Source organism: Rutilus rutilus (genome assembly GCF_951802725.1).
Source record: "Rutilus rutilus genome assembly, chromosome: 25".
Taxonomy (NCBI): domain Eukaryota; kingdom Metazoa; phylum Chordata; class Actinopteri; order Cypriniformes; family Leuciscidae; genus Rutilus; species Rutilus rutilus.
In genome coordinates, this window is record NC_140229.1 from 21,510,549 (window position 1) to 21,534,176 (window position 23,628).

At 36.6% G+C, this 23,628-nt stretch overlaps 2 protein-coding genes across 3 annotated transcripts; one reads left to right on the plus strand and one right to left on the minus strand.

The window, feature by feature from the left end:
- The first annotated feature begins 38 nt into the window (after window positions 1–38).
- paqr3b (progestin and adipoQ receptor family member IIIb) lies at window positions 39–4,820 on the plus strand. 2 transcript variants are annotated; one of them, XM_084401023.1, is made up of 7 exons: window positions 39–226; window positions 704–906; window positions 980–1,142; window positions 1,542–1,697; window positions 2,891–3,088; window positions 3,799–3,889; window positions 4,002–4,820. In XM_084401023.1, exons 2-7 carry the CDS (start codon window positions 722–724, stop codon window positions 4,130–4,132), a joined length of 924 nt encoding a protein of 307 aa, XP_084257149.1. In that variant the 5' UTR covers window positions 39–226; window positions 704–721; the 3' UTR covers window positions 4,133–4,820. The 2 variants fall into 2 exon arrangements, with proteins under 2 accessions (XP_084257149.1, XP_084257150.1); XM_084401024.1 differs by having other exon boundaries at window positions 72–226; window positions 664–906.
- Window positions 4,821–6,985: 2,165 nt separating this feature from the next.
- anxa3b (annexin A3b) lies at window positions 6,986–14,995 on the minus strand. Its single transcript, XM_084401217.1, has 14 exons — window positions 14,803–14,995; window positions 14,318–14,361; window positions 14,107–14,154; window positions 13,924–14,011; window positions 13,664–13,758; window positions 13,461–13,574; window positions 12,731–12,821; window positions 12,559–12,638; window positions 12,406–12,462; window positions 12,145–12,238; window positions 11,641–11,736; window positions 10,382–10,440; window positions 10,114–10,236; window positions 6,986–7,368 (listed from the first exon to the last, which is right to left on the minus strand). The coding sequence occupies exons 2-14, from the start codon at window positions 14,330–14,332 to the stop codon at window positions 7,306–7,308; spliced, it is 1,023 nt and encodes a 340-aa protein (XP_084257343.1). The 5' UTR covers window positions 14,333–14,361; window positions 14,803–14,995; the 3' UTR covers window positions 6,986–7,305.
- Between the last annotated feature and the right edge of the window lie 8,633 nt (window positions 14,996–23,628).

Genomic DNA, 23,628 nt, shown 5'->3' on the forward strand with positions numbered 1-23,628 from the left:
GCTTTCCAGTTAAATAATACCGCTCATGAAGCGAGAGTGACTTGCTGTCGCATTGTGTGTCAGTCTGTCGCAGGATTTTAATGTCACACTCGCACTCGTCTCTTCTTTAGCCTTTAGCTGGACGGCTAGCTGCCGGTTATCAACATGACGCTCATATTCTGTTATTAAACAGAAATTAAGGAATATATAGGGCTGAATGGGATAAACGGCAGGTCTTTACGTGGAGGTGAGAGGTTTGCTGTAATTACACTGAGATCTAATGGGTTTAAAAGCATAATCTAATCCTCTTTGATTCGCAGTTGTTAGCCTGCAGCAGCTTCATATCAGCGGCACAAACAACACATTTATGCATGTGCGACATTTGAGTAATAAACGGGAATGTTTTGCTTGTTAGGTGTTTATGATATATTAGCTTTCAGGAAAAAAACTAAGACTTTTACATTTGAATGCTATTTTAGTAGCAAAAAGACATGCAAAGACAACGTTATTTAAACTGCAATAGTAGCATCATTTGTCTCGGTTAAAATGCTTAACAGTTGTCTTGCTGAGCTGCTTTATGTATTTTTGTTTGAGCTGATTTTTGGGCTTTTTCAGTCTGTGTTTGTGTGTTATTAAAACGAATGAGACTTGTACAGCTGTATTAACTCTCCAAGTTGCAAGCAGGGTCTTCTCTTTCTGTAACTGATCTGCCTTGTTCCTCAAGCCACTTGAGTGAGCCAAGATGCCTCAGAACCCCCTCAAGAGCACCCATTACATCGAGCTGGGCAGCTATCAGTACTGGCCTGTGCTCGTGCCCAGAGGGATCCGCCTGTACACCTATGAGCAGATCCCAGTGTTTCTGAAGGAGAATCCGTACATCACAGACGGATACAGAGCACACCTGCCATCAAAACTCTGCCTCAAAAGGTGCGTTTCTTTCTCTTTTTGAAACTGTGGATGTGTTGCCTCTTGTTTACTCTTTATTTCTCGTATCCCACAGTATATTCATTCTGTCCAATGAGACGGTGAACATCTGGAGTCATCTGCTAGGGTTCCTGCTGTTCTTCTCGCTGGGGGTATATGACATGGCCACAGTCCTGCCGTCTGCGGGGGCGTCACGAGAGGACTATGTGATTTATTCAATAGGACTGTTTTGTTTTCAGGTAACATAAAATGTGGGGAAATTGTAACTATACTTTACATTTTATGAAGTACTTAGAAGGCACAAGGACAAATAAGCATTTTTTTATGTATTCAATTCAGTCCACTTCACATGTATTGGTATAGCGCTTTTCACAATACACATCCTTGCAAAGCAGCTTTGCAGAAAATGCATGTGTCTACATGACAATTTAGAGTGATCTCGTCTGATAATGTATTTCAGAAATGTACATACACAAATCACGCAGTTAGCTAACATCATGTATTCATTTAAAGCAGAAACAATGAGCTCATTGAAGTAATTATTACAAGTTGTGAATATAATGATTATAATATATAGGAAATTTAGTATTGGTGCATGTTGATTCAGTGTGGATTTATGAGTTTTATTCTGTGGTTAGGTTTGCATGCTGTGTTCTGTGGGCTACCACTCGTTCAGCTGTCATCGCTCGGAGAAGACGTGTCGCCGCTGGCTTGCTCTGGACTACGCTGGAATATCCGTGGGGATTTTGGGATGTTATGTGCCTGGGGTCTTCTATGCCTTCTACTGCAACAGTGTATGACGGATGTTTTTTTAAATGAGTGGCCTTCAAGTCCCAGGATGCATGGTTTCTTTTTTCCAGTTTTGATTAGTTATTTTATTTTTTAGAATAAATATTTTATTGATTTCATTATTTATGTATTCAATTAAATGTAGTTATTTTAATTTATTATTATTATTTATCTATAAAAAAAAAAATATATATATATATATATATATATATATATATATATATATTACATAAAGTCACAATGAAATGGAAGTAGCAACAACTTTTTTTTCTTCCATATTGGCATATATTTGAGTGAAACTAATTATCGAAAAAGTGTAGGGCGATGCAGAACGTGAGCATCACCTGAAGTTCAGTAATGACATTTTGATTAAACATTCCAAGAAAAAAAACATGCACGGACGAGTTGTTATAAAATCTATAACATGCATTTAGAAAATAGATTTGAATTTTCATTTCATGCTGACTTTAAGTAAAGACCTTAAAGAATTCAAAATCACGTGTTACTTGCACACGGCTTTAAAAGCTAGGTTTATGTAGATTTTATCCCCTAAAGGGACATGGTGATGGAAAACGTATAAGATGGGAGGAATAAGCGTTCGTTTACACGACAACGATGTACTAAAAACGTAAACGTTTTTCCTTTGTATTTTCGAAAAGTTTTGTGTACGGATGGCAACGTTGTCAAAACAACCCAGGTCATGGATCTGCGAAAACAACTAAAAACGCTGTATTATTCATGCCAGGCCAGTAGATGGCGATGTCACTTTGTAAAGGAAAATTACGAACACGCATGCGCATGACATCAGTTTTCACAAATTCGTGTTTTTGTTGTTTACAGAGACGATAACAGTATTGTGTTAAAAAAAACTTGTACATTGAATCCCGGTTTCAAAAGTTTTCAGCCCCTCAAATACAGTTGTCATGTAAATGCCACCTAAATTATATGTCACTGCTCTTCCATTCTCTCGCAAAACTTTTGCGTTCTTTGTGAGCGAATGTAAGTTTCTTGCCGTAACGCAAATGTTTGGCAAGCGAACGCAAAGTAATTAAAATATATTTTTTTCTTTCCCCCTCATTTTTTTCCACCACGTCCTTTTAGGGGCTCCACAGTTATCTGATTCATTTAAGTACAAATGAGGAGTGATCGACTTTTTAACATCCACTACGGTTATAACACCACCTGATGTTTGTTTCAGTTTTGGAGGCAGGTGTACCTGCTGACGGTGCTGGCTCTCATCCTGGCTGTGTTTGCGGCTCAGATTCATCCGCTTTACCTCACACATCACTGGAAGAAGCTGCGCTCTGTCATGTTCTGCTCCGTGGCCGGATACGGCATTATCCCAGCCTGCCACTGGGTCTGGATCAACGGAGGGTTTGACTCTGAAATCGTAAAGGTGATATATTTTCTTGTCACTTATTGGAGACACTATTAGGAGGAAACAGATTGCTCTATAATTTACTCTTTCCCTGCTATTGAAGGAATTTACAGTTATACGATAGGGGGCGCTATTACACATCTTCTGAAAGAGTACTGAATCTCCTGATCAAAACACCGGTGAAGATGCAGAATCAAGTGATATCATGTGTAATCATATGCATATGTTAAATAGCGCGATCACCAACATTAAACGGCATATAAATCAAAACTGCCTAATGTTACTGAATGAAATGTTGACCCAGGACGAGCTATAGGACTGTGAAGCTTTGGGGGTGTTGGAGTCGATTTACACCATCTGTGTTTTGATCATCGTTCTGGATGTAGTCTTTGACAAAAATTAGATTTTTCTCAGCTTTTTGCTCTAAATGTTGCTTTTTTAAAATGAAACTTACCTATATTCAAGTGTTGATAAAAAATTATGCATGAAGCTAGAATAAAACAAGGCAGAGGGTCTGTTCTTTCTTTTGATATATTGCATATAACAAAATATTCTGAGGGCCATGAACATTTTGTGAAAATGATCAAAAATGCTGGTGCTGGCTGGCAACTTAAAAAATATATATAAATATATAAAAAATGCTGGTGGGGAAAGAGTTCATTTAAATGTTCTTGACCAACATAAATGTTCATGACTTGATTCATGACAAGCACTTCCTCTCTTTACAGATGTTTTTCCCTCGAGTCATGATCATGTACGTGATCGCTGCCTCAGCGTTCCTTTTCTACGTCAGTAAAATCCCAGAACGATACTTCCCAGGTTATTTTTTTCTGTTCAATTCCTGTAATAATCTAACCAAACCAAATTAGTCAAGAAAAAAAGTGAGAATAGAGCAAATACTTACACCGCTGTTTGTTCTCTGTCCTTACAGGCCAGCTGAACTATCTTGGTGCCAGTCACCAGCTCTGGCATGTGCTGGTGGTCGTGATGTTCTACTGGTGGCACCAGACCGCTGTCTACATCATGAACTACAGACACAATCAGCCCTGTAGCAGTGGTTAAACATGCTTATAAAATCATCTGAGCCATTTTCTTTGGCATTAGTTTAAGTTGTGCTAATAAAATCGAACAATGAAACTTTACCTCTCATCTGCCTTTGAACAACGTACCTTAGGGTTACGTGCAATCAGTATCGTGTTGAGTTTATCTGCCTGAAGAAATGTTTCATACACATTCTCTGCTGGATATACATTGTCTGTTACTTTATATATTTTGATTTCTATTGAGCCTTTTGCCTATGGTATCATAGGGGTTGTGAAACTAAACATACTGTTAATACGTTGCCTCACTTTTCTGGAATGTCCATCATTTAAATGACCTTAACTCTCACTGTTTTGTGACTAATGTTAGAAGTTAGTTTACTGTAAGTTTGTGACTTTTTTTTTTGAAATACTTGTTTGGTAAAGGGAGTTGTTTTGATGTATTAAACGCACTGAGTTCAGCAGCACCAATAAATGACCAAGCAAGCATCTTCAGTACTTAATGTAAACAATGGGTCAAAAAAATACTTGCACTGAGTTGATTATGAATATGTATCAAGGCAGCCTCTACAGAACTTTTTGTGACTGTTTCTCCTCATCCTTTTTACATTTTCTGTTAGCTGTTTGATTTTCTTTATTTGATATTTTAATCTTTTGGAAATTATATAAACTGCCTGAATGATGAAACTGAATAAAAAGCCTTGTTCGTTCCTGTTGTTTGTCTTTTAGTTGACAAAAAAAAGTAAATACTCCTAGGTTAACTGCCAGCAATTATTTACGGTCAACTAATTTGATTTGGCGCGTTTTCTACGATTACGTTGTCTTCATTTGACGCTATTTTGTTGGCGTAAGAAAAGTTAACAAAACCTTAGTCGCTTTGCCTCTGAACGGACAGTTACTCCATATTACCTTATTTATTGAACTGTAAAATAAAACTTCGGCAGACTGCGTTTAACTTGGTCAGTGTCGTTGCGGGTTTTGATTATATTTTGCTGTTGTAGTCTGTAAGCACCTTTAAAATCAATGACTGAAATCATTTGGCGAAGTGATATGGAACTGTAATGCGGTCAAAACCTGCCTGGAACTACTTTAGCCGTGCGTTTCCCTGAAAATAATAAGAATCACTCAACAGCCCCGTAGTATAAAATTGCTTAAATATTGTAATCCTTCAGAACAATGAATGTTATTCTGTTGGCAACATCAAAGTTGACCTTATGGCATGGTCTCTTTAATCTCTTGTTGATACCATCAAATGTCTTCCATTATGGAGTTTGACATCATAAAATAGGGCTGAATTCATTGTAATCGTATTCTGAAGTCTGTTGTAATCCGAGTGTTTTGTCCTACTCTAGTGGCATTAGGGATTTTCCAGGGCATTGTTCTTTTGCTGTCTGAAGACTAATTGAAAAAAGAGAATGTGGTTTAGGTCAATTTTTACTTAAGTATAAGCTGCAGATTATGAACACTAATGAAGATAATCTGTGAGTTTTCACTTCTGACTGCAGACTGTACACATATTCGTGTTAATTTGGACTATCGGATGAATTGCAATAAAAGACTGAATTACGGAAGACCTATGTAAAGTTTTCATTGCATTAACATTTCTTTACTGCTCACAAATTGTGTCTTTATCTCCAAGTGCAACATTACCACTGATGAAAACTATATCTCATGAGAATGATTTTTTATTTTACAAAATCATTCTTCTGGGCCTTGTAATGGAAATTTCTTTAACCTGACTATCTGAAATAAAACTGTTGCGTCTACTGTCGACACAGCGTCTACTAATCGACACTTAATAAATAATAAAACTGTTGCGTCTACTCATCGACACAGAGCGTCTACAAATCGACACTTAATAACCTTAATACTCTAGCTCTTGCGTCTTCAGTCGACATCTGGCCGAGTTTCTTACTCTAACTTACTTGATTCCCTAAACTGACCTGCTGCGCAGCAGAAATGAACAGACAGACTTTCAGCAAATGTCCTCTAAATGCTTTAATAACGGCCGGGAGAGTCTTCGAGCAGTTCTCAGAGAACTCTCCCCAGAAGAATCAAGGCCGGAGGATCTCAGACAAATTCCATTGAGAATCCCGCCGTAAAACACATATAGGCCTACAACAGTTTTTATAGTATAGAGGTATGACAAAATGTCAGGCTGCACATAATTTCCCCACTATTTGATTGGTTCTTCATAAACCCCTATGTTACTAGGTAAAGCAAACTCTGACCTTGCGATGACTTCTGTAATCACAAGATTCTAACAGACTGTCTTGTTTCATTTCCCAAAACTGTGTTATTTTTACACACATAAGCAGACGGTCAAAGACACAAGTTTTCCATTGGTTTCATACAGTACATCCTGTTCCAATGTTAGATGTTAAATAAGGTTAGATGTTAGAAACATGGTTAGTTTAATATACAGTTTAAAATTTCCACGACAGCCTCCAATCATTTCACAATCTGCCTTTCTGATCTCACAGATGCTCTAGAGCAAATTAAAACATGTTACAAATCTTATCAGTGGCATCCTTATTGGAAAAAGAGGCTAAGAATCTTTTGTGGGTTTTACCAGCATCTGCGTACACCACTTTCTCATGACAATCTGCATTGTTTTGGGGATTAGATAGTAATAATCCAAAAATGAGGATGAAAGTCTAATTCCAGTATCAGAATTGAGACCAAATGTCATTCTAATTGTAGTTTTATGTACTTATGAGTGAGCGACAAGACAAAATGAGCAGTCGCTTCACTTAAATGCTCATCCCATTCATGAAATCCCAAGAGATTTTAATTGTTGACCACTAGGCTAACATAAACATGTACTTCTTGCCACCTGCTGGATCAAAGACAAAACTACACACTGAAGACAATATTTCAAAAAGAAAAATGTCATTGAACTTTATTGACTTTATTCATTCTTCAGTCACAGTCAGCTATTATTTCACAATGCAGGAACAAAATGTAATCAAGTCCTGACACTAAATTTGTCATTCGCGTTAGATTAAGGTTATTATATTACCAAGTACACAAGTTATCTATGATTATAAAAAAGTTAGTACAAGAAATACATTTCATAAAGCTCTTCTGATTTATTATTAATATTTTAATAAAAGAAATATATTTGGACATTCTTTCACATTATGGCAATTCTGCGGTGATGTCTTCTGTTACGAAGGGTTTGGCTGAATACATTCATTTGCCATCTTCACCAATGATCTTCAGGAGGGTTTGGCAAAAATCCCCAGATACTTCAGACTACAATGAAACATTATATGAGATAATTTATGTGACTACTGACATTAAACATCATATTGCACTTGTTAAACATTTAGAACCTTTATTATTTAGAAATACTTTTAGTATCTTTGTTAAAAAGCACTGGTTTTAGAGTGGTAGAGGCAAGCTGGAGGGAAATAGCAACTACAGTAAAATAAACAATGGAAAGGGGACAAACAAAGAAACGAGGAGGTCAGGTCGCAGTGCAAAGCATGTTTGATGGTCTAACAAAGGGTGTGTAGAGGCACACATGCGGATCAAATCTGCTGAAAGAACGCTGCTGTACGATGTTACAAAGAACCTCAGTAAAATCAACATGGCTTAGGTTATATTCATGCAGTCAATTGAATTAGCAAATTCAATTTATGAACCTCTTCAAGATGCTCAGTCACATGCTGCCTTCAAGTCCTCTGGGAAGGTCCTACTTTACATGTTTGTTCAGTTGTAGTTTTGACTAAGGGTTTTTGACAACAACGAAGTACTAAAAATGGAAAAGTTTTTCCTTCGCGTTTTTCGCGTACAGACGACACCGTTGGCAAAACAATCCCGTTCACAGGGATCCGTGAAAACGATTAAAAACGCTGTATTATTCATGTCAGGCCAGTAGATGGCGATGTCACTTTAAGAAACACTAACGGTACGTTCACACAGGGCGTCAGCGTCAACGCTTGACTGAAGGCGTGGCTGAAGTTTGGCACTGACGCCATGGTCATAGCAGCGTCAGCCAATGAAATTAGACAGGAACTCAACAACAAGCTTCATTGCCGTGATTGGCTGCCGCCTGGCTACTGTATTTGCATAGAGCGATCCTGATTGGCTGACGCTTCCGTCTGCGGCGCTTCACTGGCGTTGCTCGCGGCAGAAGTTGAAAAATTCTCAACTTCTGCCGCGAGCAACGCCAGTGAAGCGCCGCCGCCGGATCCACAATTCTTTTCGGCAACACTTGACGTCACCCATTCAAAGTCAATGGGAAGCGTTGACGCTGACGCCCCGTGTGAACGTACCGTAAGCCTATTGACTGAACGCGTAACACACATGCGCGTGACGTCACTTTTTTTACAATTTCGCATTTTTGTAGTTTACACGGAGGCGATAACAGTATCGTTTTCAATAACTAGCACTTTAAAATTGGTTTTAAAAAAACGTGCATTTTCAGGCCCCTCAAACGCTGTTTATGGCGTGTAAATTCAGTTTTTAGTTGAAACGTTGTGTAACCTGCCCCTAAACGAGCAATGTATGCCGAAAGGTACAGGGTTGCACAATGAAACTGAAACACCTGGTTTAAGACCACAATAATTTATTAGTATGGTGTAGTAGGGCCTCCTTTTGCAGCCAATACGGCATCAATTCATTTTTGGGAATGACAGTGGCCTTGGGACAATGACATTTTTGGGAATGACAGGACAAGCCCTTCACACAGTGGCCAGAGGGATTTTTTGAGCCATTCCTCTTCCTGAACAATGGCCAAGTCACTAAATACCCCAAAGTAGCTGAAGAATATCTAGATCTGGTGACTGTGCTGGCCATGGGAGATGTTCAACTTCACTTTCATGTTCATCAAACCACTCTGTCACAAGTCTTGCTGTGTCTGATACACAACACCTCCTTCAGGGTACAATGTTTGAACCATCAGGTGTACATGGTCCAGCAGAATGGTTCGGTAGTCCTTGGCAGTGTCACGTCCATCAAGCACAGTAGGGAAGGCCATGACATTGCAGTCCAAACCATCACTGGGCAGCAACAGTCCGGGTTTTAAGCCTCTCCACATCGTAAATCCCACGTATGTGGGAAAGGCAGGGAAGGTGTACTCAAATACAAGAAAATACATGTTTCTCATTGTCCACAGCCCAAGATTTGCACTGTTAGCACCAATGAAATTGACATTGGCACGAGTAAACAAAGGTTTGGCTATAGCAGCCCGACCCTGAATACTGACTCTGTGGAGCTTCTGACGAACAGGTTTGGTTGAACAGGAGAGTTGAGGAGCACATTTAATTCTGCAGTGAGTTGGACAGCTGTGGTTTAGTTTTTTTGGATACAATCCGGGTTAATACCTGGATATCCCTTTCAGACAGCTTCCTCTTGCGTCGACAGTCACTCCTGTTGGATGCGATTCGTCCTTCGTGGAGGTATGCCAACATTACCCTGGATACCACAGCTCTTCACACTCCACAGGGACTTGCTGTCCTTGGTCACAGATGAGCCAGCAAAACACACACCAACAATGTGTTCTCTTTTGAACTCTGATAGGTCTCCCATTTTGTTGTGTGGATAGCAATATTTTATGTACAGCTGCGCAATTGCTCTGCTAATTTAACCTTCACACTCCGCTCTTACTGATGGAATGTAAAATCAGTAAAGATTGGCCACGCATATACAGTATAGGCATGAAACCTCCAACACTATATTGGCCAGTGTTTCAGTGTCATTGCAATCCCTGTACACACTGCTACAACAGAAACTAACCCCTAACCCTACCCCCACACCCTAAAGGCAGCCTCGCAACCAATCGGGCCCTTAGTTTAGGGTGGGACTGATCACCAGCTCCTTCCACTGAGGATGTCAATCATTTAACTCTGTAAATCATCTTCAGACACTGGTCAAGCGAAGCATTCACATGTTACTAAAGGTGTAAATCAATTCTCAGCATTTAAGCGAAGGAACAAAATAGGATTTCGGACAAAGACATTCTAGACTCATAAGTTCTCATTTAATGCTTCTTACCTCAATGGAAGAGTATAAGGAACAGCCAAACAGCTTCTTATATTCTGTCTTGATGTCCTGCAGGTCGACCTCTGAACGGCTCACTATGATTCTAGTTAGGGTGGATTCAGTGGTTCCAGCACCCTGAAAACAAGAACAAGTTTCTGTTCAAAAAATGTGATTTCAAATAAAATATGATTACTTGCTTTGTTGTAGAGTCATTATGGAATCATGTTTCAATGTAAATGTGGTAAAAAATGAAAAGCAATTACAGAATTACAGTTCTAACCTTCATGCTTTTATAAAGACGCTCAGCGAGGTATGCTGGGACGCTCTTCACACATTTCACTAAAGCAGAGACATTTTCAATTAGATTTTTCAAGTGGAAAATTACAGCATGTAACAAAATATAATAAATAATAATAAAAAATATATATACAGTGCTATGCATAAGTTTAGACACCCATGCTAAAGTTGATTAAAAAGAGGAATAAAAAATCATCTTTTGGAAATTGAACTTAATGCCTTAATTTAAAAAATTAGGAAAAATCCAACCTTTAAGGACACCAATTTTCTTTGTGAATGAATAATGTATCGTAAATAAATAAATGTTCTTCCTTAAAATACAGGGTGCATAAGTTTGGACACCCCTATGTTAAATTCCCATAGAGGCAGGCAGATTTTTATTTTTAAGTATTTTTTTTTAGGATACTATGCATCCTGATAAAGTTCCCTTGGCCTTTGGAATTAAAATAGCCCCACATCATCACATAGCCTTCACCATACCTAGAGATTGGCATGGTTTTATTTCAGTTAGCCTAATAGCTAGTTTGATTTGCATTGAGAGATGATCTTATGGAAAGTACCCCATGCCAATCTCTAGGTATGGTGAATGCTATGTGATGATGTGGGGCTATTTTAATTCCAAAGGCCAAGGGAACTTTATCAGGATGCATAGTATCCTAAAAAAATAAATAAAAAAAAATACTTAAAAATAAAAATCTGCCTGCCTCTATGGGAATTTAACATAGGGGTGTCCAAACTTATGCACCCTGTATTTTAAGGAAGAACATTTATTTATTTACGATACATTATTCATTCACAAAGAAAATTGGTGTCCTTAAAGGTTGGATTTTTCCTATTTTTTTAAATTAAGGCATTAAGTTCAATTTCCAAAAGATGATTTTTTATTCCTCTTTTTAGTCAACTTTAGCATGGGTGTCTAAACTTATGCATAGCACTGTATATGCGCATGCATTGCATTGACGAGCACGGGGCCGTTCACTCAAGTTTCAGGTCAGTGAAGCGAAACAAAAATGCAAGGTATAGAGACGAGTTTTTTAAAAGTTGAACTTGAGCGCCGCATTTTTAGATCACCGTGTCGTGTGCGAGACTCTGCAAAAGACCTGAGTGCAGCGATCAAACACATCCGTCTGGCGCATTTACATTGAAAAACAATGAAAGTAGCGAAGTGGAAGGGAAAGTGTTCTGTGTGAACGACCCCGAATAGTGCCTTAACAAACACCAATAAAAAATAAAAAAAACTACCTATAGCCACCAGAATATCCTCGATTCTTCCAGACATCTCCCCTTCAATGCTTTCCTGAAGGGTCTTTCCGCTCAGACTCTTGTACTCAACCAGAGCTGAGAGAAAAAGATTGAAACAAAGGTCACACAGCTGACAGTAAACAGGAACAGTGGGTGATTCTGAAACCACATTATTCCTCTCAGTTCTATTTATATTCACATTTAGTTCACAATTCCTTAAAATTATATCACTTTCACATTTAGTTTACTTTTCCTTCAAATTATATCACTTTCACATTTAGTTTACAATTCCTTCAAATTATATCACTTTCACATTTAGTTTACAATTCCTTTAATTTATATCACTTTCACATTTAGTTTACAATTCCTTCAATTTATATCACTTTCACATTTAGTTTACAATTCCTTCAAAATTACTACATTTTTACAAAATTACACTACAAAATTAATTTCTGCATCATATAAAATGAGGGATATGATGCTGTCTAAGCCAGCAGGAGGTACTTTGTCTGAGCTGAGGAACGCTTCTGTGGCAGAGGATGTCGATAAACTTGCTCTCGTCGGTTCCCCACTTTTTCTCTCCCGCCTCGTACAAGATCTGCACAAAAATAACAAGTGTAGATATAACAGAAAATCGCCACATGGTTACTGCCATTTTGATGGGCAGAACACAGTCTTTCTTGGGACATTTTGGTTTTTCATTTGATGCATTTAGTTGGGGTTAAACAACTGACAAAAAGATCAGCAATAGTGTCTTCACTTCACCTTAGCATCCTCTTTAGCTTTTGCCACGTCCACATTGGTACTTTCGTCCCTCTTGCCCTTTTAGTTAGAAAGACAAACAAATTGAAGGCATGACAGCTGCATAACTCATTTGAATGAATTTAAATATGACTGAAAAAAATTATTTGACTGAACCTCAGCGAGGATCAACAATGTTTTTTCAAAGTCCCCTGACACCTCAGATTTCAGGTCGTTAATCAGAGCTTTTCCGGTTTCTGGAAAATAGACGTTTTAATGAGATCCAAGGGACAAACTACCCAAAAAAAACTAAACAAAAATGAAATATGTAACATAAAAAGATACAAACCAGCCAAATATGCATCACAAAGAGCCTTGATCTGATGGTTGGAGCGTGATGCAAATAGTTCGATCAAAAGGCTTTCGTTAGTACCAGCACCCTGTGATGAAACTCATTCTGTTAGCATTGAACTTCAATAGCTATGTTTCCATCCAAAGCTGCAAATTCAACTTATGTGCCAAATTGAAATTTCACATAACACATTTGCGAATAAAGCATCGTTTCATCCCATGTGCTTAAGAGAACAAAATCATCACTCCCTGGCAAATTGGCACAAAATACCTGTAATAAAAATGGAAGTTGCTTGCTTCTTATCGGAAAAAAGAAAATCTGCCTCAATTGAGTAAATTTCAGTAATTCAGTACATTTTTGGAAAGAGTAGGTTTAGGGTAAGGTTTAGATTTGGGCGCTAGGTTTTTAGCTTTTATTACCATGAGTCTGTATTAATTTGATAGTATAATTTATGTTTTACTAGCTGTTATTTAACACTTCATGAGATTCGAAAGCAATATAAGATGGTCTTACAAACATTTCACACATGAAACATAACATAATTTACTTCAAAAGATTGTTTTTGATCGTGGTTTGTAGTACTGCGGGACGCAGACAGACCCCTCTCCAAAATTTGCATAAAAATAGGTGGATGGAAACATAGGTTGGTTCTTGGTTCAATTCCAAATAAAGTCCAAATAAAGACATTTTAAACTATTAGCAGTCAAAAACAAACAAGATTGTGTACTTTTATGGCACGCATGAACTCTTGGCAGTCAAACTTAGCAGAAGGAGTGATCAGGGCCACCAAAACATCTTCAAAATCTCCACGTGTATCACCTTCCAAGTCATCGCAAAGAGTCTGAGATGAAAAACATACGCGTTTAAACATCAGACAACAGTTGTTTGCAACATTTGCACAGGGAATGTGTGTCAGCGATGGTGTTTTACCCTTCCAGTGGCGTCCTGATACGCTTTACTGATCAGCTGGCGCTGGGCATTGCTTCTTTGAGTCAGAATGTCAATTAGAGTCTTTTCAGTAGTGCCTGAAGAATTGAAAATGCAAACATGCACATTTACATACACAGTTCCTCATTGTGACATTAGGGTCAATGACAGCGGGCAAATAAATAGGAACAGGATTTCAACATCTCAGTTGAACATGTGTGGTGTAAGTTCACTAAAAGTCCACACCCAGGTAAGTTCCTTACCAATGCCTTCAATGGCTTTCCTTAAAGCAGCAGCATCCTCCCCTGGAGTAAAGCCGGGCTTCTCCTTAATCGTGCCGCGTGCTGTTGACTTAATAAAACAGATCACGCTGATGATAACTAAATAAATATGCTCAAATACAATATTGACAGTATAAAACTACTAAAATACAATGTCAATCTTACAGTAACAGTCAGAGAGGAGGGGGATTCCAGGAGAAGATCCAAGTCATCCTGAAAGTAAAATAGAAAGTATTAAATGTTCTGAATAAACTATTATCTTCCTTTAAAAAAAAAAAAAAAAAAAAAAAAAAAAAAAAAACTTTCAGAAGAAGAAAGTAAATGAGGTGTAAATCTATCCTGAAATGGTTGAAGTAAAACAAACAACTGTACTGACCCATACAGAAGACATTATTGCTGTTTGTGGCTGGGTTTTTAGCTCTGCAACCAGATAAGAATTATATTTGTTATATTGTACAGAAATGTAAATTAATTAACTTCTTTTTAGTTAAACATTTTAGTCACAATCAAAAGCGTAAAGCTGCATTAATTCTAACGCTGCGTATCTTTACGCATTAATGATGATGAATTTGGTCAAAATGGAGGATTACATCCCGATCACGCAAGTATCATAGCAAAGTTTATGTTTTATGGAATTTTTATAAGCGATTCACTACACAGATTAGAATGACAAATCCGTTAACATCAATGAGCTCGCTGAGAGCAAACCCAACAAAACATGATGATTCTCGCGTCTTTTACACACGAATACTTGGCAACACGCATTAGGCTAACAACACACAAACACGACTAGGTAGAGAACTACACGTTTGACATAAACACTGATTTCAATAGATTTCCCAACAAAACTCACAACTTTACCTTGCAGAAGCGTCTCTCTCTGTCTGTGTCTGTGTCTGTGTGTGTGTGTGTGTGTAGCCTACTGCAAGCCACACCTTTCACTACTGTGACCATAGGCTGCACCCAAACACTAAAAGGATATGAGATCAAAATGAGCTCACTCCACGAGCTCGGCCTGAATGCGTGAATCACGCCAGTTTACGTGGCCACAACTGAGAGCCAAACATCACATATGCAGCCTATATGATGAATGTGTTAATAAACTAGTTAAAATGTAGCCTACAGATTCAGCTCATAGTATGACTTTGCATTTGCTCCCCAATGCAAAAAAACAAACAAAAAAAAACATATAAAAAAGCTGTTCCCAGCAGGACAACACTTTCATAGATGATTAATCTATGAGTTTGAGTCATGGCTCGCGTGAGCAAGAAAAACGAGCAAGAAACATATCCGGTTAGTTTTATAACTCAAATTAAACCGCATTTCATAATTTCCTATGGAAATAAGGAAGTTGACTGATTGTAGGCTATTATCAACGCTGAATCTTTTGCCAGGACCAGCAGCTGTTCATAAGCACAGTCATAAAATCATAATCTGGAACATCAAATATGAATGTTACTGTTTCATAAGTACAATATTCAGCCATAACATAATCCATTTTGCTAGTCCTTTCCTGTCCAGTTTAGTTGTGGAAGTTATGTCATGTCCTGCACTGAAGATCTCACATGTCCTATAACTATAGGCTATATTGTATAAAACCCTAATAAAGACAAATATCCATTTTAAAATACATTAAATAATCATTATATGAAACAATCCCAACTCACCGTGATCTTTACAAGCCCAACAATACCTGAGACAGATGTAAGCAAATTACATTAAGCTATAAGATGTCTCCAAAGTCTGTTTTCCATGCCACCCTCCTCTTTTTGAATCCTACAGCGTAAAGAGACAGATGAGAAGACACACAGAAACCACTGACCATATGAGCGTTCCATACAGAACCAACAACAGCAGGTTACCATCCATCAGGAAAAGCAGACATGGAATCGAGGGCTGGAAAAGTCACTTTAACATCATGGAAAGATATGAGGGAGTAATAAAAAATGAGATCTTAACAAACGGGCCATTCCACCGAATGGGTGACATTTGCTTGTTGTAACTCTTAAAAATTAAACTTTATTTTTTAAATTTTCTCAACACTGAATCTAATACTCAAATATTTACCTATTCAAAATGTGTATTGGTCAATCTCAGGCAACTTTATTTAATTTTTTACAAGGTTTCTAAGCAGAAGATGGATGCATGTTTTCACAGTCCTGTTACCGAAACTCATGTGACATTTAAAAAGCATGTTTAAAAGCATGTCAATTATTCCTTTGTTTTCCCCACAAGAAAGTGTTTATTTTAAAGATATTGTTGGTTATATGTTCAAATAACTGATATTTGTGACAAAAAATCACTATATATTAAGGCAAAGTGTATTTAAAAAAAAAAACACAAAGCCATTTTTTCATTTTAAAGAAGACCGAAGCCTCAAGTTTATATATTTTTTTTATAATTTAATTTATTAAACAATTGTATAAATGATGGACCAAACAAAACTGATAAAAACAGTGGTTAAACTTTATTTTTTTAGAAAATAAATAAATAATAGTAACAGGAATGAACACTTGGTAACAGGAATGAACTATTTCATAACAGGAATGAGGAACAGGAAACAGGAATGAGTGTCCATATGTGTGTGCACGAGAGAGAGTGTACATGACTGTGTGTGCATAAGATTTCTATGTTGAAGTGATGTACTATATGCTAGTAGTACTTCACAGCAAAGGAGGTGGAAAGAGAAATAATATTTACAGTATTAAATCAACAAAACAGAGGACTCTACTCACTCCTGTTACTTTAACTCACTCCTGTTATTTTTCATATAAGTAACAGGACTGAAAGTAACAGGATTGAGTTTTTAAGCAAAAAGTTATCAAATACATGACATATGGCCACATAGCATACATGCTAATAGCATGAGGACACTGAGCAAATTCTAGTAACTTAACAAAAGTTAATATCTTTAAAATAAACAAATACATTCTAAGAAATTATTTAGGTAACAGGATAGTATGTTGAGATTGACCTTCTCAGTCATAGTTACAATTTCATCAAATATACAGAAATTAAAATAAGAGGACTAACTTATGGTCTTCCCATTGCCTTTAGAAGATCAAGATGATGCAACTTCCTGTTGAAAATGTGTCTTGTGGAATATTCCAAGTTTTTCAGAGGGGGGAATGTGTTAGGGTAACAGGACTGAGTGAAAACCCGGGGACATGACTAAAATGTGTATTTTATCTAAAATATTAGATAAAATATTTTTTTCTCATAAAAACAAACAAACATTTTAAATACATTGGATATAAAGTCACACAACAATCCCCAAAACTTAAGATTTCTGAAGGATTGTAATCATTATATTTCATGGCAAAGTTTAGAGACAGAGAGTGAATGCAGAAAATGCTATTTTTTGTGTTCTACATAGTTTTTATTAATGTTTTTAATTATAAATTTTATAATTTGTAGTTAGCTTAATATGCAGGACATTTTGCTTAATAATAAAATGTATTTTAGAGTTAATTTTCATGCAATTTTATACATATGATGTTCTGGGGACATAAATGTCACCCATTCGGTGGAATGGCTCAAACACAAAACATTGATGGTGCCTAGACAGTCTGTTGATGTCAACTAACTCTCGTTAGAGTATTAGTATATTAAAACGGTCTGCTTATTATCTTCTAACACTTTATTGTGATGCACCCCAACAGACATTCTACTGACTATAAGTAACTTTGCAACTACATGTCAATTTATTTGACTAATCCTAACCCTAACCTATTTATCCATCCATCCATCCATCCATCTATCTATCTATCTTGCTTTGAATAAATGCTTCAGCCAAATGCATAAATGTAAATGTGTAAAACAACTTAGCATAAGACAACTAAAGAAACGTGTCTAAAGAAACTAGCTTAGCCTTTCATTTACAATGTTCCTTCATTGCATATTTGACTCTTGTCTGAATGCTGCCCGTTTGGTTTAATTGTGTTCATTTGGTCAGCTATTAATTTTAGTAGGTATGGTAAATATATATGTAGTAAATTTTACTCACTCTGACTGAGATACAGCCCCAACTAACCCCATATCTTGCTGATTTAGCATAGCTGCTTCTAGCACTGTCTGATGTCTCCCTCTGCTGGTTGTCACTGGGGAAAATACAAATTTAGCTTTATTTTTCGAAAGCCTTGAGCTCGTGGAAAATCCAGAGATTGAGAAACTGAGAAAGTGTGGAAACCAAAGAGCTTGATGAAAGTCTAGTTTTTTTTATTCAGCTCTCATTTGTCAAGAGCTGTTGAGGTTTACAACCTCGGTAAATCACCTGTTCTCCACACCACTGCTGAAAAGATACATTAATATTTCAATTTCACAAGAGGCCAGCTGAGTGTATGTAAAACACCAGCCCTCTTTTATCTAGTCGAATCTCCACTGCAGCACACTTGAGCAAATTGTGGGTTGAAGGAAGCAGCGGATGATCCAAGCCAGAATAACGTCTTAAGTGCAGATTGCTCCAGAACACTGAGGGATACCAAGTCTTTCCCAGAGAGACCAGGAGAGCTTTGTGCTCTGAGAAGATCACTGAGCACTATAGCTGAAGCATACAAATACAGAATCCACAGTCAAATACTTCCATATATGAAATATGGTAGGCTATATATACTTTTTTATTTTTTTACTTTTTATTTACCTTTTTTAAAAACTGGATAAAGTGAGCACAATGGAATATGTGGATACAAAATACAGGGACAAATTTAACTTCAAATTTCATACATTTTTGTCATTTTCTTAGTTCGGAACATACAAAATTAGACAAATCTTATAAAAGAGTATGGAGGACAAATGAGAGCTGAATAAAAAAACTAGACTTTCATCAAGCTCTTTGGTTTCCATACTTTCTCAGACTATATATATATATATATAAATACACTACTGGTCAAAAGCTGTAGATCGGTAAGATTTTTTATGTTTTTAAAAGAAGTCTCTTCTGCTCACCAAGGCTGCATTTATTTATTTAAAAATAAAAAAACAGTATTATTGTGAAATATTATGACATTTAAAATGACTGTTTTCTATTTTAATATATTTTAAAATGTAATTTATTCCTGTGATCAAAGCTGAATTTTCAACAGTCTTCAGTGTCACATGATCCTTCAGAAATCAGTCTAATATGCTGATTTGATGCTCAAGAAACATCCATTATTATTATCAATGTTGAAAACAGTTGTGTACAATTTTTTTTCAAAATTCTTTGATGAATAGAAAGTTCAAAAGAACAGCATTTATTTATATAGAATATTTTGTAACATTATAAATGTCTTTACTGTAACTTTTGATCAGTTTAACTCATCCTTGATGAATGAAAGTATTGATTTATTTTATTTCTTTCCCCCAAAAATAAAATTAAAATTCTTACTGACCCCAAACTTTTGAAGGGTAGTGTTTAATGTTACAAAAGCTTTAGATTTCAGATAAATGCTGTTCTTTTGAACTTTCTATGCATCATAGCATCATGAAATAAAAATGTAAAAAAACTGTTTTCAACATTGATAATAATCAGAAATGTTTCTTGAGCATCAAATCATCATATTAGAATGATTTCTGAAGGATCATGTGACACTGAAGACTGGAGTAATGATGCTGAAATCACAGGAATAAATTACACTTAACTAAATATTCACATAGAAAGCAGCTGTTTTAAATTGTAATATTTCACAATATGACTGTTTTTGTTTGTATTTTTCATCAAATAAATGCAGCCTTGGTGAGCAGAAGATACTTCTTTTAAAAACATAAAAAATCTTACCGATCTAAAACTTTTGACTGGTAGTGTATATATTTCATTTATTAATATCTTATTGTATCTACTGAAAAAGTAAGCTATTAAAGGCAAACCCATTTACTCATAAATCATATTTCAGTTTTAAGGCTAATTTTATTCTGTAACACTGATATGCCTTTTTTAGATGTTCATAAAATATGAGTTTATCTGGTAAATGAATGCATACTAAAAAGCATATTTGCAGTGTCTGTATTTAATGAACATTCAAAATGACTGTTTCTCTGCATTTTTGAACAAAAATCACAACTTCCTCTAAACAGAATCAAACTTTGCCCATATAGTTTCACACATACAGAACAAATTGACTGATTATTGCACAATTTGTGTAGGCTAAATATGAGTAAAAAATGTGAAAATATTCTGCTTTGAATGCTCATATTTTTGCTAAAGCTAAGTGATGAAAAACAATAAAACTACACTAGCATACATTCAAACAATAGTCAACTATAATGACAATAGATTTTAACTGAAGGTTTAACTGTATTAGATAATTTTTTTCATAAATATCATGTCAGGGTCAAGTTGTCACATACGTTTTTTGTTGTTGGTTTTTTTACATTTAAAATATATGTATATTTTTAAAAGTATTGTTTTAAATGTATTTCTTGCAATTTTTATGTACTTTCATACTTTTTAATGTTTTTAGCTAAAAAGCCAATTAGACAATGTGCTTCTTGACACAACATTAAAATATGTATTAAATGTGCGTTTTTTCTTCTTTTTTTTCCTGGTCAATGACAGTGAAGATGTTCATTAGCGATTTTGTATGCAAAAATTTAAGGTGTGTGTCTAGAGAAATTGACGTAAAAAAATTAACTCCCCCAAAATATTACCTGCTACAAAGTGACAACTAGCCCCAAAAACTTCCTGTTAATCATTCTAGTTAAAAATTGGACATTAACGCCCTCTCAATTCGTATTTACCACTGGGAAGCTCAGGGATATTTTTGATACTCAAGTTCACAAGTTGGGTGGGCCATAAACTTTAAACATGGCGGAGGGGAGAACGATTGAGTGACGGCCATTCTTTATTAGTTTTTTTCCACAACAGCTACATCGCCTTGATTTGTCGTTAAAGTTGTGCTTATTTAGTCCTATGAATGATCATTTGAAGAGTAGCCTAGCTATTGCATGTTTAATTGCCTACACAGTGAATAAATAGCCTGTATATTTGACTGAAATTCCAGAATCGTCAGCGAGCAGTGTATAGCCTAGGCTAAAGTGGTGAATGTTGGTTGTCAATGAATGGGACGCAAAATATCATTTTGGATTTAAAAAGATTTTCCCAATAAATAAACAAGAATAAACCTGGTGTCCTCCATGATTCCTGTTCTTTCCGACAACAAAGCTCTTGAATGCGACGAGCTCATCACGACTTCAGAAGTGGGAAGTAGGAAATTTACGATACCACGTGAAGGCAACATTAATCATGTCATAAGAGTCTACGCTATGATGAATTGATAAAGTTAATAGATGACAACCTGAGGTTTTTAATCACCTCAGGCTGTTGTTCTACATGATGCCACATGGTGGAGTCTTGTCTAAATCAGGAGAAAGTGCAATTAGCTGAAATTAAGTAGGCCTAAATGCTGCATGCTCAGTCCTAATAAACACATTAAAATTAAGCCTTTAAGACTACCCACAGCTAGACTAAAAAATAGATGATTGATATGTGTCTTTAAGGATCGAAGGACCACAGGAGAGGTAGACAAACAAACTATTTCCACCTTTTTTTTCTTTTTGGCATCTTGTCTGAGGAAAAAACAAGTAGGCCTAGGCTATTTTCCTGTGTGAGCAGAAAGCATATGTGGCGCAGCTTTCCTCATTGTGCTTTTCTTTTCTTCATTTCCAGCGACCGTAAGAAAAATTAGATGCTGAAAGACTCTATTAATTTGGGATACACTGCCAAAACCTCAGTCCACATGAAATCCTCTACACGAGAAATGCCTCCTCTTGAACTACACACCAAATGTCCAATCTCCTCCCAAACAAAATGACAGTTAAACCCATCAAACGCTACACCATCCAGCACTAGGCCTTACTTCCCCTCACAACGCTCACCCAAAGACCCCAAAAAGGTTTAAATCATTCCGTAATTAATATTCCTCCAGAAAGAACCCATGAGGAACCAATTATTCAATAAGACCCCCAACCCCCATTGTTTAATGTGACATACGCCACAGTTGACGCTTTCAGCCGGTGGATTCAGAGGTCCAACATCACCGCCATTGGCTGGGCTCGATCCTCGACCGCTGCACGGCGATAATTGAGATCAGATGCGAGCGCGACCTGCGCAGAGGGTAACCTGGAAGCATTTATTTTATGGAAAAGATGTTTAGTTAAGTGCAGCGCTGTGGTCTAATGAGGCTGGACTGGGTTCTGTGATGAATATGATTGGTGAAAGCTCTGAAGGCTGGTTCCTGAGTCCTTCCTTCCTTGCGCATCAGGTTACAGATTAGTAGACTTCCTGTCCACTCCATGCATTTACTCTCGAAAAGACAAACCTTTTTAATGAAGCTTATCATGTATTCGACTCAGATGCATTAATCCTTTTTTTGTGACTTAACATTTGATAAGAGGGGCTCTGTAACACATCATGAGTCTGCTCTCTGATGTCATTTAGCTTTGATGGGCACATGTAGCCTCATTAGCATATAGCTTTTTTTTGTTCTATCAATTAATGTATTCAAATATACATGTTCAGGGTGTACAACCAGCCTTTATATGAAGAAAAATTGTTAATATATATATATTTTTTCCTTGGAAACATATATATATAGAAATTTTTTTTAAATAATGATTAAGTTGTGTATATTCGCATGTATTCATGGCGTGAGGAAAATGTTATTTTTTATTTGATGGTTACACCACATGACATTTTTTGTCATTAAATTGGAACTTTTCTTAATTTTGGTTTTTCAAAACCATATGAAACCAACATGAATACAATGAGTATACATTACAGACAGACAGAAATTTTGCTTGCGAAATCATTTGGACATGCTAATTTCTTCCGCACAAACATTAGTGGCACACTATATTTCGGGTTTTTCCATACCGGTCTATTATTTTTGTGCCAGTTAGGCCTATGCTTCATACTTACTACTTACATGTTCTTGTGTAAGTGGGCGGTTCTTGGAATAATGTACAAACGCTGAGTCCAAAATGTAATACTTCCCTACTACATAGGGAAAAATAGTATGTAAAAAGAGCAGTGTGTCCGAAAACATATTTTCAAAAAACAAGGAAAAGTCCCCTGATGACCTATACCTATATGACACTAGTACGTCTGGATTATATTCATACTACACACATTTATACTATAGAACATACTTAACGGTCGCAAAATAAGTTCAAGTTCAAACTCAGTTGTAAGCGATTTCGGACGCAGCGAAAGTAGACCAGACTCTATGCCACTTGTCTGTGAGACCACCACCCTATAAACTTTTTTTTTTTTTTTTTTTTTTTATGCTAGGCCTACTCATTGCGAAATCTCATAAGGTGGCCTTAAAGGGGCAATTCAAGGTAAAAAAAACAAACAACAACAAAAAAACCTTCAAGGTCTATAAAAAGTTGTAACTTTAGAAAGCCGGTTATGCGCGAAACGCTGCAAAAGACTTGAGCACAACGGTCAAACACATCCGTCTATATAGCAGATGTTTACTTAGATAGAAAACCAATGTATAAGTAGCGAAATAGCATGCAAAAACGCATTCTGTGCCTTATTAGATGGCGAGTTACTCCACTACCCAATCTTTAGATCTGTTCGTGACACAGAACTGCGGTCCACTTTCATTCCCTTCCACTGTCACTTGTGATCACGGGCTCAGCAAGGCCTCTCACCCCAGTCGCGTGTCCCTCTAACTAACTTGCATGGCAGGTGCCTCCCTTCTGGTT

Excerpts from the sequence above, each read along its gene's own strand:
- paqr3b (XM_084401023.1), top strand. The coding sequence starts at position 722 with ATGCCTCAGAACCCCCTCAAGAGCACCCATTACATCGAGCTGGGCAGC. Across the intron at positions 1,698-2,890 it reads ATGCCTTCTACTGCAACAGT|TTTTGGAGGCAGGTGTACCT; the intron begins GTATGACGGATG and ends TGTTTGTTTCAG. Across the intron at positions 3,089-3,798 it reads TTGACTCTGAAATCGTAAAG|ATGTTTTTCCCTCGAGTCAT; the intron begins GTGATATATTTT and ends CTCTCTTTACAG.
- anxa3b (XM_084401217.1), bottom strand. Across the intron at positions 13,575-13,663 it reads ATCAGGACGCCACTGGAAGG|ACTCTTTGCGATGACTTGGA; the intron begins GTAAAACACCAT and ends TTTTCATCTCAG. Across the intron at positions 12,822-13,460 it reads AGTTCATGCGTGCCATAAAA|GGTGCTGGTACTAACGAAAG; the intron begins GTACACAATCTT and ends GTTTCATCACAG.